Consider the following 13275-nt stretch of genomic DNA (forward strand, 5'->3'; position numbering starts at 1 on the left):
TTAACAATCTTTCCACTCAAGGAAGAAATAGGAATTTCCCATTCCATGCCTTTTCTAGCAGTTATTTAACAGGTGCCAGTCCTTGAAAAAAACATATCTTGGCCAAAAGATTTGCAGTGGCAGGGTGAAGAACATTTGTGACTTTGAGGTGGGAACGTGTTGTGGGCCATATTTTTTGCAGCAGCAAAGAAATAGATGGATTAAAAAATAAAACAACAAAAAAAACCCCACCTCTTTGGTGTTTTCCAAATATGGACATAAAGCTGGAAATGGATTAAAATAAAAAGGATGACATCTGATTGTTAGAAGGCAAAGGACAGCAACCAGGTCTCCAGGACTACCTGTGACAGTGCCCTAAAAAGAGAGAGAAAATTTTGGGGACTCCCCCTGCCTCCACTCAAGCTAATTCCATAACACAACCCCTCTTCTGGGCAGTTCTTCACCACTTGCAATGCTAGTCTGGACAAGTGAGGAACATCTCTCATCAGTGAGACTCCCAAAAGCAGTTCAGCATGGCTGTAGAGTTTCTCCGGGACTGTTTAGATGTGCCTAGAGAAAAGCAGCTTTGGAGTGCTTAAATGTGGAAATAAAAATCCAGTTCGCATTTGTGGTGGGCATCTGTTCCTTCTTCCTGTTATATTTTATTTAAAAATGGGGGAGAAACCCTGGGGATGTATTCTGCTGTCACCAGTCTGATGTCATTCATGTATTCTGCTACCTGTAGGTCCTAAATACTGAGGAAGCAGAAATAAGGAATGAAAGTTTTTGGCAATGCTGATGAAGATTCACTCTAGTTTTGCAGTATTTTGGTGTGAGCGCACTTGAGTGCTTGAAAAGTCTGGTGTCTCTTATAGTGAGTGTCCCTTGAAATGCAGCTAATGTCAGAAGGAGGACTGTAAAAATTTTCTTCTGTATCTCTGACACTAATTCACCGAGGACAGAACAAGCTCAGCTTGTGACAGCTCGTACCGATAGGATTGGTAGTTCAGATCCAAATGTTGGTCTGCATATTGTCACTGGTCGCATCTGCATGACTTCCACTGAAAACCATTTAGTCGCATGTATGCTTTGGAAGGAGAACTTATCCTACAAATTTTTTAGTACAGTTTGGGATGCACTTGGCAAGATGTGTCTAGCTTGATGTACAAGTCCCAGGGTGAGTTTACTCACCCGGAGAGTAAGAAACTTGAGAAGCAAATATCCTGTGGAATTGCACTGCATTTTTAAAGAGACTTTTCTGGAGTAGAGCTGCAGTCCTGTGAATCCCACTGAAGACTGATACATGAAAAAAAGTTACATTAGTACTAGAAAAATACACATTTCTTTGCACTTCATAGTTTGTAGAACTGGAATGTTTTGTCTTGATTTCATATTACTTTTTCTTGATACTCTTTACATTTAAAGTATGTATTTTCCTTTGTAATGGCCACTCCTGTTTAGTTTTGAGTAGTTCTTACTCCGTAACTGGAAGTTTATATTTAGGCTGTTACATCTTGCCTTAATCGGAATAAAATGTTGCTACATTTGAACAAATGCTCTGAAGATTCTTTTGAAATGAATGCTAAACCTCTGTGGATGCCTGACATGGTGGTTTTCAGGTTCGCTTACAGCAATCCTCTTATTGCCACATGTAGAGGAGGTGAAGTGAAACGAGAATTAAGAGAGTAGAAAAGAGACTGGAAGATGAAAATTATTGTTTTGCATTTCCAGTTATATTCTGATGTACACACTTTTTAAGAATTCTGTCATGTTCCCATGAAAAGTTCTCTTAAGATTTCTGTCCCAAGACTTCTCAGAAGTTGGTTTTCTCATCCAGGCTGTTTGAATGTTTTAGTGCTGTGCATGATTTAAAAGCAGTAGCTAGATATTGTTTGTGTTTCAGGAAAAACTTCTTTATATTCAAGGAAAATTAATGCAGTGTTATATTTGGCAATGCACTGCGCTCTTCTGGTCCTGAAAAGCAGATCTGAAAGAAACTTGACTAAAGAAATAGGAACTTAAAAAATACTGCAATAATAAAAAATTGGGAAGCTTTTATCCGTGGACTCAAGGGAACAAGAGAAAGAATTCTAGATTAGCCACAATCAGTAGTACTTCACCATAGCTGCCAAATACGAAATTGTTCAAATTCAAGGCAATATAGGTGACCTGGGCAGCCACAAACTCATGAACCAATTGCCGGATTTGTTAGTCCATGCAATCCTGGATAAAATGGTTTCAGGTAAGTTGCCTTGCATTTTGCATAGAACACTTTCTGTCAAGCATTTCCATGGATGAGTTTAATCCTTATGATAGTTTCTGTCTTCTGGCTTGATGATGGCAGCTTTAAACAAGAACACTTCAAAAATTCAAGATTAAAGGTGAGGAATCTCCCATTTAGATGATTTCTAGGTGTGCAGTCAAGTATTTACATTATTGCTACATCCTCCTATACTACTCTGCCATGTGGAAGAAAATTTGCTAGGATTCTGGAAACCATTTTTGCTTTTGCAGAGTAGAACTGCAAAGAATTTAAGAGAAGTTGTTTGTCACTTCCAGCAGACGGCATCACTGACACAACATTGCCTACAATAATCTCACTTCTGCCTGGGAGCAAAGAGCACTGTTCCTGCAGCTTTGCACTTGAGAAGCGTTCAACATGAGTGCCAGTGAGCGTTATTTAGTCCTCTTTATTTAAGGATGAACTAATGTCTCCTACCTAACATTATCACACAAGATGTTAGTATAGCTCAGCTAAAGCATGGTGGTTTCTTCATATATTTGAGCCCAGAGGGCTGCCACATTGGAATTGAATGTTGTTGGACTGATCTGGTTTAAATATACGGTGTGTTGAAATGCCACGAAAAGGAAACAGTCTAGCAGAGATTGCTTTGTGGGTATCTCCCTTCCCTTCCCCCATTTAGACAAAACAGCCATAGAGGACCTGAAGTATGGTAAATTTTCCTCCAGAAAGTCACATTGAAAAATTAATTTGGCTGCATGTTTAATCGTGTGATCTGGAAAGCTACAAGCTGGGAAAGGTGGTTCTCGTTTTCCCAGTGACTTGCCAACTGCAGCTCTGTATGTTGGTACCACTTGTTTTGTCTTTATGATTAGATAAATCAAAGAGACTGGAAGAGCCACTGATAGGGTATTAAAAAGAACTTACTAAAGAGAAGTCATCAAAAAAGAGGTAGAGCTTACAGAAATATCATCAGTTGGGGGTCAGTTTGATTTCTAGTTCCCCACTGTAAAGGGAAGAGAAGGAAAAGGCAAGGCAGGTCTTTTGGGTTGTTGCAGCCAATATTAGGCACAGCTGTGGGCAGGGAATGAAGAGAAGAAATCTAGTGTACTGTTTAAATAGCGAATAATAAAGGTAAAGCTGAAACAGGTGAATAGTTTGGAAGACATGGCCACCAAGGAGCACAGAGGCAGCAGAAAGTTTAACTAGGACGCAGGGATTAGAGAAATGTCTTCTCTATGCTTGTCTTAAAAAATAAAGCCACTCATATGAAATAGTTGAAGGGTGACACACTGTGTTTAAGTTGGTGCACAAACTCAGTAGTGAATACGTGAAGTTTATGGAAAATGAGATCAATAGGAGAGAGAAGGGTGAGGGGAGACTGGAGTGATTGTAATCACAAGGGAGAAGTTGAAAAAGTCATAGAAAGGTATTACTGCATGAAACTACAGTCCTCAAAGGATTAATTTCAAAATGCCAGGGGGAAGAGCTGCTGCAGGAGAGTTCAGTTCTGTATCAGAAGGGTGCTGGATTTCACCTGCGAACTGGGCAGAGGGGAGGGGAAGGGGGGATTGCTGTGTGCAGCGTGGGTTTTATCTTCTTCCCCAAATACCGGCTGCTGGGAGACAGAACTGGACTAGAGGGGCCCTTGATTTGATTTCATACTGTCAAATTGGACAGGAAAAGGCTGCGTGTCTCTGAGCTGTATTTTTTTCTAAGCTGTTTGCAATTGTGGGAGACAATACTGCATTGTTTACCCTGTGTTTATTTCCGGAAGGTTATTATGAAATAGGAGTTGGAAATAAGCTCTTTGAAAAGTGCATGTTAGATTCTGGGACAGAAACCTGCAGTGAGGTTTGTAATTCCACAACAGACACTGATACCATAGAATAAGTGGGATCTGGAGTGTAAGGACGAGAGAGGGTGGTTGCTTCCCAAGAATGCCTATGTTTCATTCTTTGGCTGTAATTAATTACAATAATTTCCTGAAATCCTAGGTTTTGTAATGGCTTTATCAAAATTCCTACAAAGTCCCAGTACAGAGCACCTTTTCTTATGAATTTAACCTCTGTCTTTTCTCTGTGTGCTTCATGCAAGTAGGAAGCTCTGGTGCTTGCCAGTTTTCATCCCTCTAGTGATTTTGCAAAGTGTAATCATTGTAAAGTGCAATTGCTTAATATGTAGCTCATTCACTAAAACCCCAAGGATGGAGACAGTGAGTAATGTGAGTCATTACCAGAGCAATGGTATCTAAAAAGATGAAGAGTCATACATCAAGTACCAATCCATTTAGTCTTGAATTAAGAATTTAAGAAATCACTAGTCAGATGTGATTGATATTATCTCCAGGCAAATTAAAGTAGTTACCCTGGAATGCTGTCCTGCTGATGATGTTTTTCTCTTTTGGTATTAGAAGCGCTGATAGGTTACGTGTCCCTGCTGCTCTGTTTGTCTATCCAAGACACTTGTAGACCAGCAGCTTTCCCACGTGCTAGCTGTGTCTCTTTCCTTTCCAGGCACTACATAGCTTCATGCCTGAAATTCAGAAACATTGTCCAGAAAATATGAAGAACTGTTCTGGCTTGATCACCAATATTACGGTTCAAACTCCTGTTTTTCAGTCACACTTGGTTTTATTCAGCCATCCAGGTTTCAACCATTTTTTTGCTTTTCTTTGTACTAAATCATAGGAGTTGGAATAGATCTCTTCTCCATCTCACTCCAGTGAGGAACTTTTTGGTCCAAGTACCTAAACTTTAACTGGACAATGTACTAGAAATGACTGGAGCATTAACATTTCCATCATCGTTCTGAGAAGGTAGTTTGCAGCTTAATAGCTGATATGAGCTATTATCTCATATTTTACATGCTTTGAGATGTACCAGAGCCCAAACCAGCTCAGTGCTACAGCATGACATTGTATGTAGCAGTCTGAAGGGGCACCAAGGTTTAATACAGGTGGAATGATTTATGCACGGTGATAAATCAGGAGGTATGTTTTGCTTCCAAGGTTTCCTGTGGGAACAAAATGACAGGCTTCCTGAATTACAATGAAAAAAAAACAAACCACAAAACAAGGCATGTGCTGGATGTATGTGTAGCTCCCTTGAAGTCAGCAGGACTTGGGCATCATTACACTAGTTGGGGATCTACTATTAGAGGTATTATAATGTCACTGATATTAGGAACATGAAATAAAACACAATAAATGAGTGCACCAGTCTATGACATTGCTCATGGACCACATTTATAAGGCATTGTACTATAGAGTCACCTTTAATTTGTGCATCAGAACCAGACCACAGCCTTCTACTGTGACTTGATCAGTCTTAAGATAGAGGTTATAACCCACAAGATGTGCTACTGTGTGTTCCCTAGCTAAAAATATTTTAGGAGATGTAGCAGCAGACCAGATTATATCTGTTGTAAATCAGGTATGCATAATGCATTTCTGCATACTAATTTTTGTCTTTATATCAATTTTTCAAGTCTTTTGGATGCAACTTTTTTATTCTGCACTTTCTGTAACTGTTGTCAAGCCCCTGAAACACTGACAATACCACTGGGGCTTTTCTATTCCTTTTGCATGGCGCTTTGCTTTGCATTTTACTTGTGATTGCCTACCATGCCTAAGATCAGTACAACCATAGTGTGTGCCTCGGACAGTCTCTTTAAAAAAAAATTATTTATTTTTTTTTTTACTATATTGTATAGGAACAGATAAGATGTTTACATTGGTAGCCTTTGAGCTTTCGGGATGCTGCCACTTTCTTTAGGGATCCTGAACACACTGGGAGTAGTAGTATGTTCGTGGAATTCATTACAGGACTACATTTTTCTAATAGATTTACTTCTGTGACTGGCTGCATCCATGCACTCATAGCCTTAGCCAAGGAAATGTGAAAGCTATGCAACATATCCCTTCAAAGATGAAAACCAGTGCCATATCCAGCAGGCACTTCTGTCTTCCCGACCAGGAGAACAATCTCCATAAGGCTGAAGAACTGTAGGAAGAGGTCTGCAGAAGGTGCATACTAAGGCAATATGTGGAGATTTTTTCCACAGTATCTATGACATTGCTTTCAGGCCAATGCACACTTTCCACTATTAAAACTAATAAATCAGGAAAAAAATGATGTATGTAGCTATAAGATTTGTTGTCTGTCAGTGACTGCAGTGGCTATTAACTGTCAACTCACCATTCTTCCAGTCAGCACCAACAGTAAGATGTAGAGTCCTTTGTTTCTCTAAATTTGTACATATGTGAGTTTATTTTTTTAGTTGTCCTGTGAAAATGACTTTTGTTTTAATTGTTGTATGTTGAAATGTTGAGATTTTTTCTTAATTGAGCAATGTTTTGTGATTGTTTACTTCTAGTAGTGTAGTGCATATGAAAAGAAAAAAAAAAAACAACCAAAACACACACAGAAAAGAAGCCACAAAAGAATTAAGCCCTTCCCTTTCAAAACTTTCTTTCCTGTCGCTAGTGTCTCTGCTTAGCATTTCAATCCAGGAGAATTTTTTGTGTTAAGTGATACTAATGATAGGGAAGGATGTCTTTTCCTCGGTGTCTAACTTGTACCCGTTCCTGTTGATGGTGGATAGTTGATAAGGGATGACTGCCCATCACTCTGAAATGGTGCAGCGTTGTCCTGATCCTAGTTCTGCCAGAATTCATCTGAAGAGTCTTAAACTGATTTGTATCTTTTCTAACTGGAAAAGTTATACATTGATAAGCTGAAGGGAGGCTTTAACGATATTTAATAGATACAAATCTCCAGTAGAGCTTTCTTTTCTTTAAGAGCAACTTTTTATGTTTCATTTCAGTTGGTCTCTAGCAGGTCTGCTAATCCTGTGTATGTCTAGATGGGTTTAACACTGATTTATTGTTTTTATAATGGTTGGAAATCAAACTGGTGCAACTCCCCCAAACCAGGCAGTTTAAATGCAGCGAGGCAAACCCTCCTGTGTGAATATTTCTTGTTAGAATCATGTCTCTAACAATTTGGGTTGGGTAATTCTTTGCCAATATAAGCTTTATCAATATAAACCAGTCATTGAGAATCTTTCCATCAATAAGAGTGTTTATTATCATCTTGCATAAATAGGAGCAGTTTCCTGCATGAATTGGATATGCTGGGTTCAACCTGCTTGCCACGGTTCAGCTTGGCTTAGTTACACGGGCAGGTGCAAGCTGAATAAATGCAACCAACGTTCATTTCCTAGTAAACAGTTCACATATAAACTGTGCTGGAAAAACTAGGTTTGTATTTCAAACCAGCCCAAACAATCCTTAAGTTTCCATAACAGTTTTCACTGGTATCAGTTAATAGACTTTGAAACACTGCAGTTCAGTGAGTGAGAAGGACTCGGTGTAATCAATGAGTTACATCTGCTTACTGATGTAACCTGGCCTGTAGCTTAGCAATGGGTCTGGTAACATTGATCCTCCAGAAAACAGCTTTATTTGCCCACTTTGTGTTTCAAAGTCAAAGGTTATATACTGGATTGTCTTAAGGCAATGTGCCGTAGACTGATAACTTGTCCTTCAGCGTCTCGTTGCTGCCAGTGCGCTCGCGGCAAGTGTGAAAGGGCTCCGGGAAAAGGTTTTATCTGCACTGGGGGACATACGTGGTGGTTTGCAGGGACCTGCCGGTTCCACACCTCGGCTGGCAGCTCTGACCTGCCGGGGAGGATGAAGCCCCAGCAGCTGCCCCACTTAGATCTGGCGTGTTTTGGCTGAAGGTACATTCCCTTTCTTTTTAGTTTCTTAGGAAGTGCTTTAAATGCTTCGTCTGTTTGCACCTTGCTCCTCCTGGGTGCTGCTGCTTGCTGACTTGCCCTGCTTCAGGCCACCAAATACTTGGGTTCGTCAGGCCGGAGTTTCATGACCTTGTCCACGCAGAGCAGGATGAGAGTCAGAAACCAGAGGCTCCAGCCGACGGCTGCTGCGATCCAGCCGTAGTCGTCCATGCCCGTCGGGCAGCACGTGGCCGCTCGCGTGCAGAAGTTCACGTCTGGTGCCGAAGAAATGAAACGAGCTGGTGAGAGACCAAGCGACTTCACTGTCTGCCCTGTGGCGTGTCAGTCTGCCTTGGCAGCTTTCTCCTAAGCCTGGCCCTGAACCTGGGGGATGGCAATATTCCGTTTCATCTGTACGTCTTCAAGACTCGGTCACCCCTGTCTGGCCAAACACCTGAGCTGCTCCTCTTACCGCTGTGCCCACCATTACGGAAATCTTTTAAAACACTTACTTGGCATTTCCTCAGTCAGTTTTAGGAATGTATGATAGAAGTAGCTAGTTAAAATTAAAAATAAACCCGGGGTAGAGAAATCTTCATGTGAAAGAGTAAGAGGGTCTCTAGCAGAGACACCTTCAGCAGGATCTCCAATAGTTTAGGTACCCAATAATTCTCCCCACAGTAGAAGCAGTGGCTGCTCTCTGCTGGGCCATTAACTGACTTGCATGTAACAACTGTAAAACACACCACCGTCAGAGAATCCCTGTTTTACGTGTTTAAAAATGAAATAATTTTTAACAATTCCATGTATTTTTTCTTGCACTTTTGCATCTTTTTTTGTGTGTAAATCAGTCCAATTTCCTAAAGTCAGTTAAGGAATACGTCATTAGTTGTTTCATTTGTGCTGTTGTTTAAAGGTATCTGCCAAACTTTTTCCATTACAAAGTCACGGTGAAGATACCCAGCTCTGTGTCTGCATTCTGGCTGGTAATGTGGAAATATCAAAGGGACCCTGGAGGACCATGGTATCTCAACCCTTGGGCTGGAATAGAAGCTGAGCGTGAAACCCCAGCACTCAGGAGAGCTGAGGCAGCCAAAACCACCTTGCAGCTACATGCGTTGCGTCTTGACGTGCACAAAGCTTGTCAGCTGTGAGAAGTGAGTGCCTCCCGAGCTTGGTGCAGGGCAGCCAGCCTCTTGCACATTTCCAGGGAAAAGGCAAGTGCTCGTGCTGCTCAGCTGCTCTCATTCACGTATGTCCGGCAGGACCATTTTCCTGTGCATTGGCCTTCAGTGCACACTCTATAATTGTCCTGCACTGCAGAAAGCAGCTCTTCCCAACAAGACAGACATGTTTTGTATGTGCCTAGAGAAGGGAGAGGGATGGCTGCTCCCTATGCCATGCTTTGAAGTAGCATACCTCTGTTGGTACATGCACTATGATTGGGGAAGTGCAGGACTGTGGGGATGTTTGACATTTGGGATGGAGGATGACTCCGGGAGGACTGGTGGCATCTCGGGTTGCCTGGGACTGGCTGTTTGGGGAAGACCTGGGAGGGCGAGGGAAAGAGGCTCTCTTGGGAATCCGCACTGTGCCTACAGGCAGGCAGTCTGGCGGAGAGCTTTAGGATGCACAAATTGGATTAGCTATGAATTAGTCTGTTCAAAGCTATGAGTCCATCTGAATGTGCCCAAGATGATATACTGGGCATGCCAATGGAGGAGTCTTAGAAATGCATCCTAGAGTTTCACCTACAATGGAAGCCTTGACAACAGATAAGTCCTTTCCCAGGACAGCCTCTCAGTCACCTGTGTAGTCTCCTCACCCGGCTTTATCATGGTAGTAACTATTTATGAAGACTTACTAAGACACGGTGCTTCGTACTCAGTTGTGAGCATGGAGCTTGTTGAAACATTGGAGACATCTTCAGCTGCTGCCAGAAGGAAAGCACAGGAGAAAAGGCAAGTTGGATTAGAAAAGCAATACCAGGCATCAAGCATGAAAATCTGAAAGCCATTAGCCTTGCAGAGGTCTGTAGGATGGAATCAACTTGGAGAAAGTAAGTTCCTGCCCCTAAATGTTGCTGCATCAAGGTATGTTTTCTCATCCCACCACTGCCAACACAGGCTCTAGAGAGACCTGCCCTAGCACCAGCCCTAAGGAGCAGTTGAATCCCTGTGCCGTTACCGGAGTATGACCCTGGTGTGAGCCATTCGCTCAGAGCTCAATTTAACCACCGTCCTTTCCCAAGCTGCAGGGGCAGAACGAGCGAGGACTGAAATGAGAGCGAGCGGTCAGTGGCATGGGGAGATTCGTGGCCAGCAAGCCGTACATCTACCTCCTTTTGCCCTTAGAAAAACCCCAGTAACTCCAGGGTGCGAAGGAGTCTGGCAGAGCTGAGGGCTGAGCCCATCCGTGCAGAGCCTCAGCAGATCCAACACAGCCCCGGCGGGAAGCTTTGGCTCTGCTGCAGTTCGGGTGCAGCTGTGTCTGAAACCGTCCTGGCCGGGCTCCAGTTCAGGCCAGCACCATAACCAGCTCAGGTTGGAAAATACAGAAATAAGTAAGGGAGGGAGAGGGACAGGGGCTGCAACGAAGGCTTTGTCTCTATCCTGCTTCCTACCCAGAATCAGAGCACACCTGCACACTGGCACAGCTCTGTGGCTGATCTCCAGCCCTCCAAATCTGTACACGGTGTCACAGGTCAAAGCCTCCTTAGTCCTCCTAAAACCCCCTTTGGCCCCTCAGCTTCAGCATGTACCTCGCAGCGTTGCGGGATCAGATGCAAGGACAGCTGCAGGATGCCTGCATGGGAAAAGCGCAGGTTGTCGTGGTCCCTGTGCATTAACAGCAGCCTGTCCCCTGCTGCAGAAGGAAGGGAGTCAAAGAAATACTCCTCCTGGGCCACTATGAGCAGTACAGTTCAAGTTCAGCCAGGTGAAGTATCTCATGCTGAAATGGTCCCCTGCAGAGATACACAAAAAACAGCCCGGAGGGGCTACAGGAGTAAGGGCTCCTGCTGCATGCGGATGGAGGGGCTTTAACACGCTGCTGGTGCACAGAACAGGCAGAGGCTATGAGAGAACTATTTCCAGTCAAACCATCACTCCGCACTGATAATTTGGAGTGTGACAGAGAGAGAAAATCAGTTCCAGCTTGCTTTCACTGAAGACTTCAAAATAATGGCTCAGGTTTAGTTTCAGCTAAGGAAAACAACACGGAACAAGACCTTTGACCAAAACTTTGCTTTGTGTTTGGTATTTTCCAAGTAACAGCAAATAAACTGAGGTTGTCCTGCAGGAGATGTCCCCCTTAGGGTCACCCGCTGTTGCCCAGCTTTGCATTTTGAGCTGGCCGACCATCAGCAAGACCAGAGCTTTCCTTACGGCCGCTGGCACGCAGCAGGTCCCATTCCTCTTTCTGACTCTGCTAGGGCTTGCTGAATGACCTTGGCCAAGCCCATAATTTGTTTTCTGGGTTAATAAGTACCTCACGGGAGCACTGGGAAGAAGCATTGTAAACTCTGTATGACCTGTGGAAGAAAGCGCTGCAGAATACAGAGCGTTGGTTCATGTTTATAGACTTTGCAGCCCAAAGGACAGGCTGTCAAAACTAACCCATCTTTAAACATCTGGCAGGTCTCAAGCGGTGCTGATATACAAATGCAGGCAGTAGCCTGATGGGAAAAGAGCAGCTCACAGGTCTCATTTACATTCTGTTTTTAGGCAACTTCTCCAATTAAGGGGTCACCAAAGCCAGATTTCCTGCAAAAAGCCCCTAATAAGAGCTAAACTGGATTACAGTGAGCCTCTTGGATGGTATTTCAAGTGGCCCCTTACCTTGGCAAACACATGAGGGCCACGTAGCTGTGGTCCCCTATCTCCTTGCCATTTAGAGGAGCAACCTGCAGCTCAGTCACATTTACAGTGGATCTGTAAATAGCTGGCAAATGCACACCTCTTCAGAAAGACTCTGTGATCAATCACATCAAGTAATTCTCACTAGCATTAATCAATTCCAGCTGTTTAGACTTTTTAGATGAGACAAGGGAGCCCACCTTGTTTTTAAAGAACTAATTACTGTCACTGGGCAATATACTTCAGTATTGAGAGGAGTGGGGGGAAAAAGGCAGGGTGTAGAAACTGGAGCATAAAAGAAAAAAACCCATACCTGCCAAGCAGGAATACCAGAGCACAACGGTGAAGAAGAGCACAGCGAAGGCCGCCCAGGGCTCGCGGGTGAAGTGCCTCATGCCGGGGGTCCAGCTCCCACCCGCGGAGCAGCGCAGATCAATCGGATCGCTGTCGCCGGCAGCTCTGGTCTAGCAAACCCTCGATAAGCTCGGAGAGCCGGTGTGCAGGGCAGAGGGTGGAGCAAAGGAGCTGCCGGCTGCCAGGACACCTTGAACTTTCCTGCCACAACAGGGTGAGGAAAGAGAAGGGCTCTGACCAAAACAGCCCCAGCGGGAGGTGGGGACCAGCGCCGAGGCAGCTGGAGGGCCACTGAAGGTCAAGCCTGAAGGTTTCTCCCCAGGATCTGCCGCAGCTGGAGGGAGAAAAAGCCTCTGGAGCCAGCCCTTCCCCACGGGGTTCTATGCAGCTTTTTTCTTCAGAGTCTCCTTTTGGTCCTGCGAAGATGGTCTAATCGCATTGGAAAGGAGCAGAGTATCAGGGTAGAGAATTTGTCTCCCTGTTGGGCTTTGATTTTGCATGTTTGTTGGCTTGACACCACCCCCCCAAACTGCCCAGCAGCGATGATTTTTTGGAAGGGCTGTGTGGAAGCCTAAAAAAACCCAATCTTTGGTCATGCTGATACAGTAGCCATTGGGTTAACACAGGCTTATGGGCACGTTTCCACTGAGAAATAGAATGCAACCAGTTGCTTGGTGTAGGCTACCGATAGCTATTACACAGTAACAACGGCCTTTCCTTAAGGATGGGACTGTCAGAAACTCATCAACTCCTGTGTTGAGTTACAGGTTGGGATCAGTTCAAGATTGGGGCCTCTGCACACGTAGAAGCTGCTGCCGTTCTCGCCCCGTGAGCACAGTTGTGTCACTGCCTCCATCGCCCATGGGCAACGTGATGCTCAAAAAGCTTTTTTTTTTCTTCTCTTGTAGTTATGCTACCTCCTCCATGATACGGGCAAAACCGGGCGCTGCACCTTCCCAGAAAGCAGCTCTATCCGCAGACCAGGAGGTTTGCTGGCAAAACGATATCAGCTGGAAGGCAAGATTTTTTCTACGATCCTGGCTGGAAAAGCCACGCTGTTGAAGTGCTTGTGGTGGTGTACTGGTCTGATGAGCACCCCAC

General features: G+C 44.0%; 1 protein-coding gene across 1 annotated transcript; it reads right to left on the reverse strand.

The window, feature by feature from the left end:
* Window positions 1-8068: 8068 nt before the first annotated feature.
* Window positions 8069-12215, reverse strand: TMEM213 (transmembrane protein 213). The gene is made up of 3 exons (XM_075051905.1): window positions 12134-12215; window positions 9828-9896; window positions 8069-8238 (listed from the first exon to the last, which is right to left on the reverse strand). Exons 1-3 carry the CDS (start codon window positions 12213-12215, stop codon window positions 8069-8071), a joined length of 321 nt encoding a protein of 106 aa, XP_074908006.1.
* Between the last annotated feature and the right edge of the window lie 1060 nt (window positions 12216-13275).

The sequence above is a fragment of the Buteo buteo genome, chromosome 19, assembly GCF_964188355.1.
Source record: "Buteo buteo chromosome 19, bButBut1.hap1.1, whole genome shotgun sequence".
NCBI lineage: Eukaryota > Metazoa > Chordata > Aves > Accipitriformes > Accipitridae > Buteo > Buteo buteo.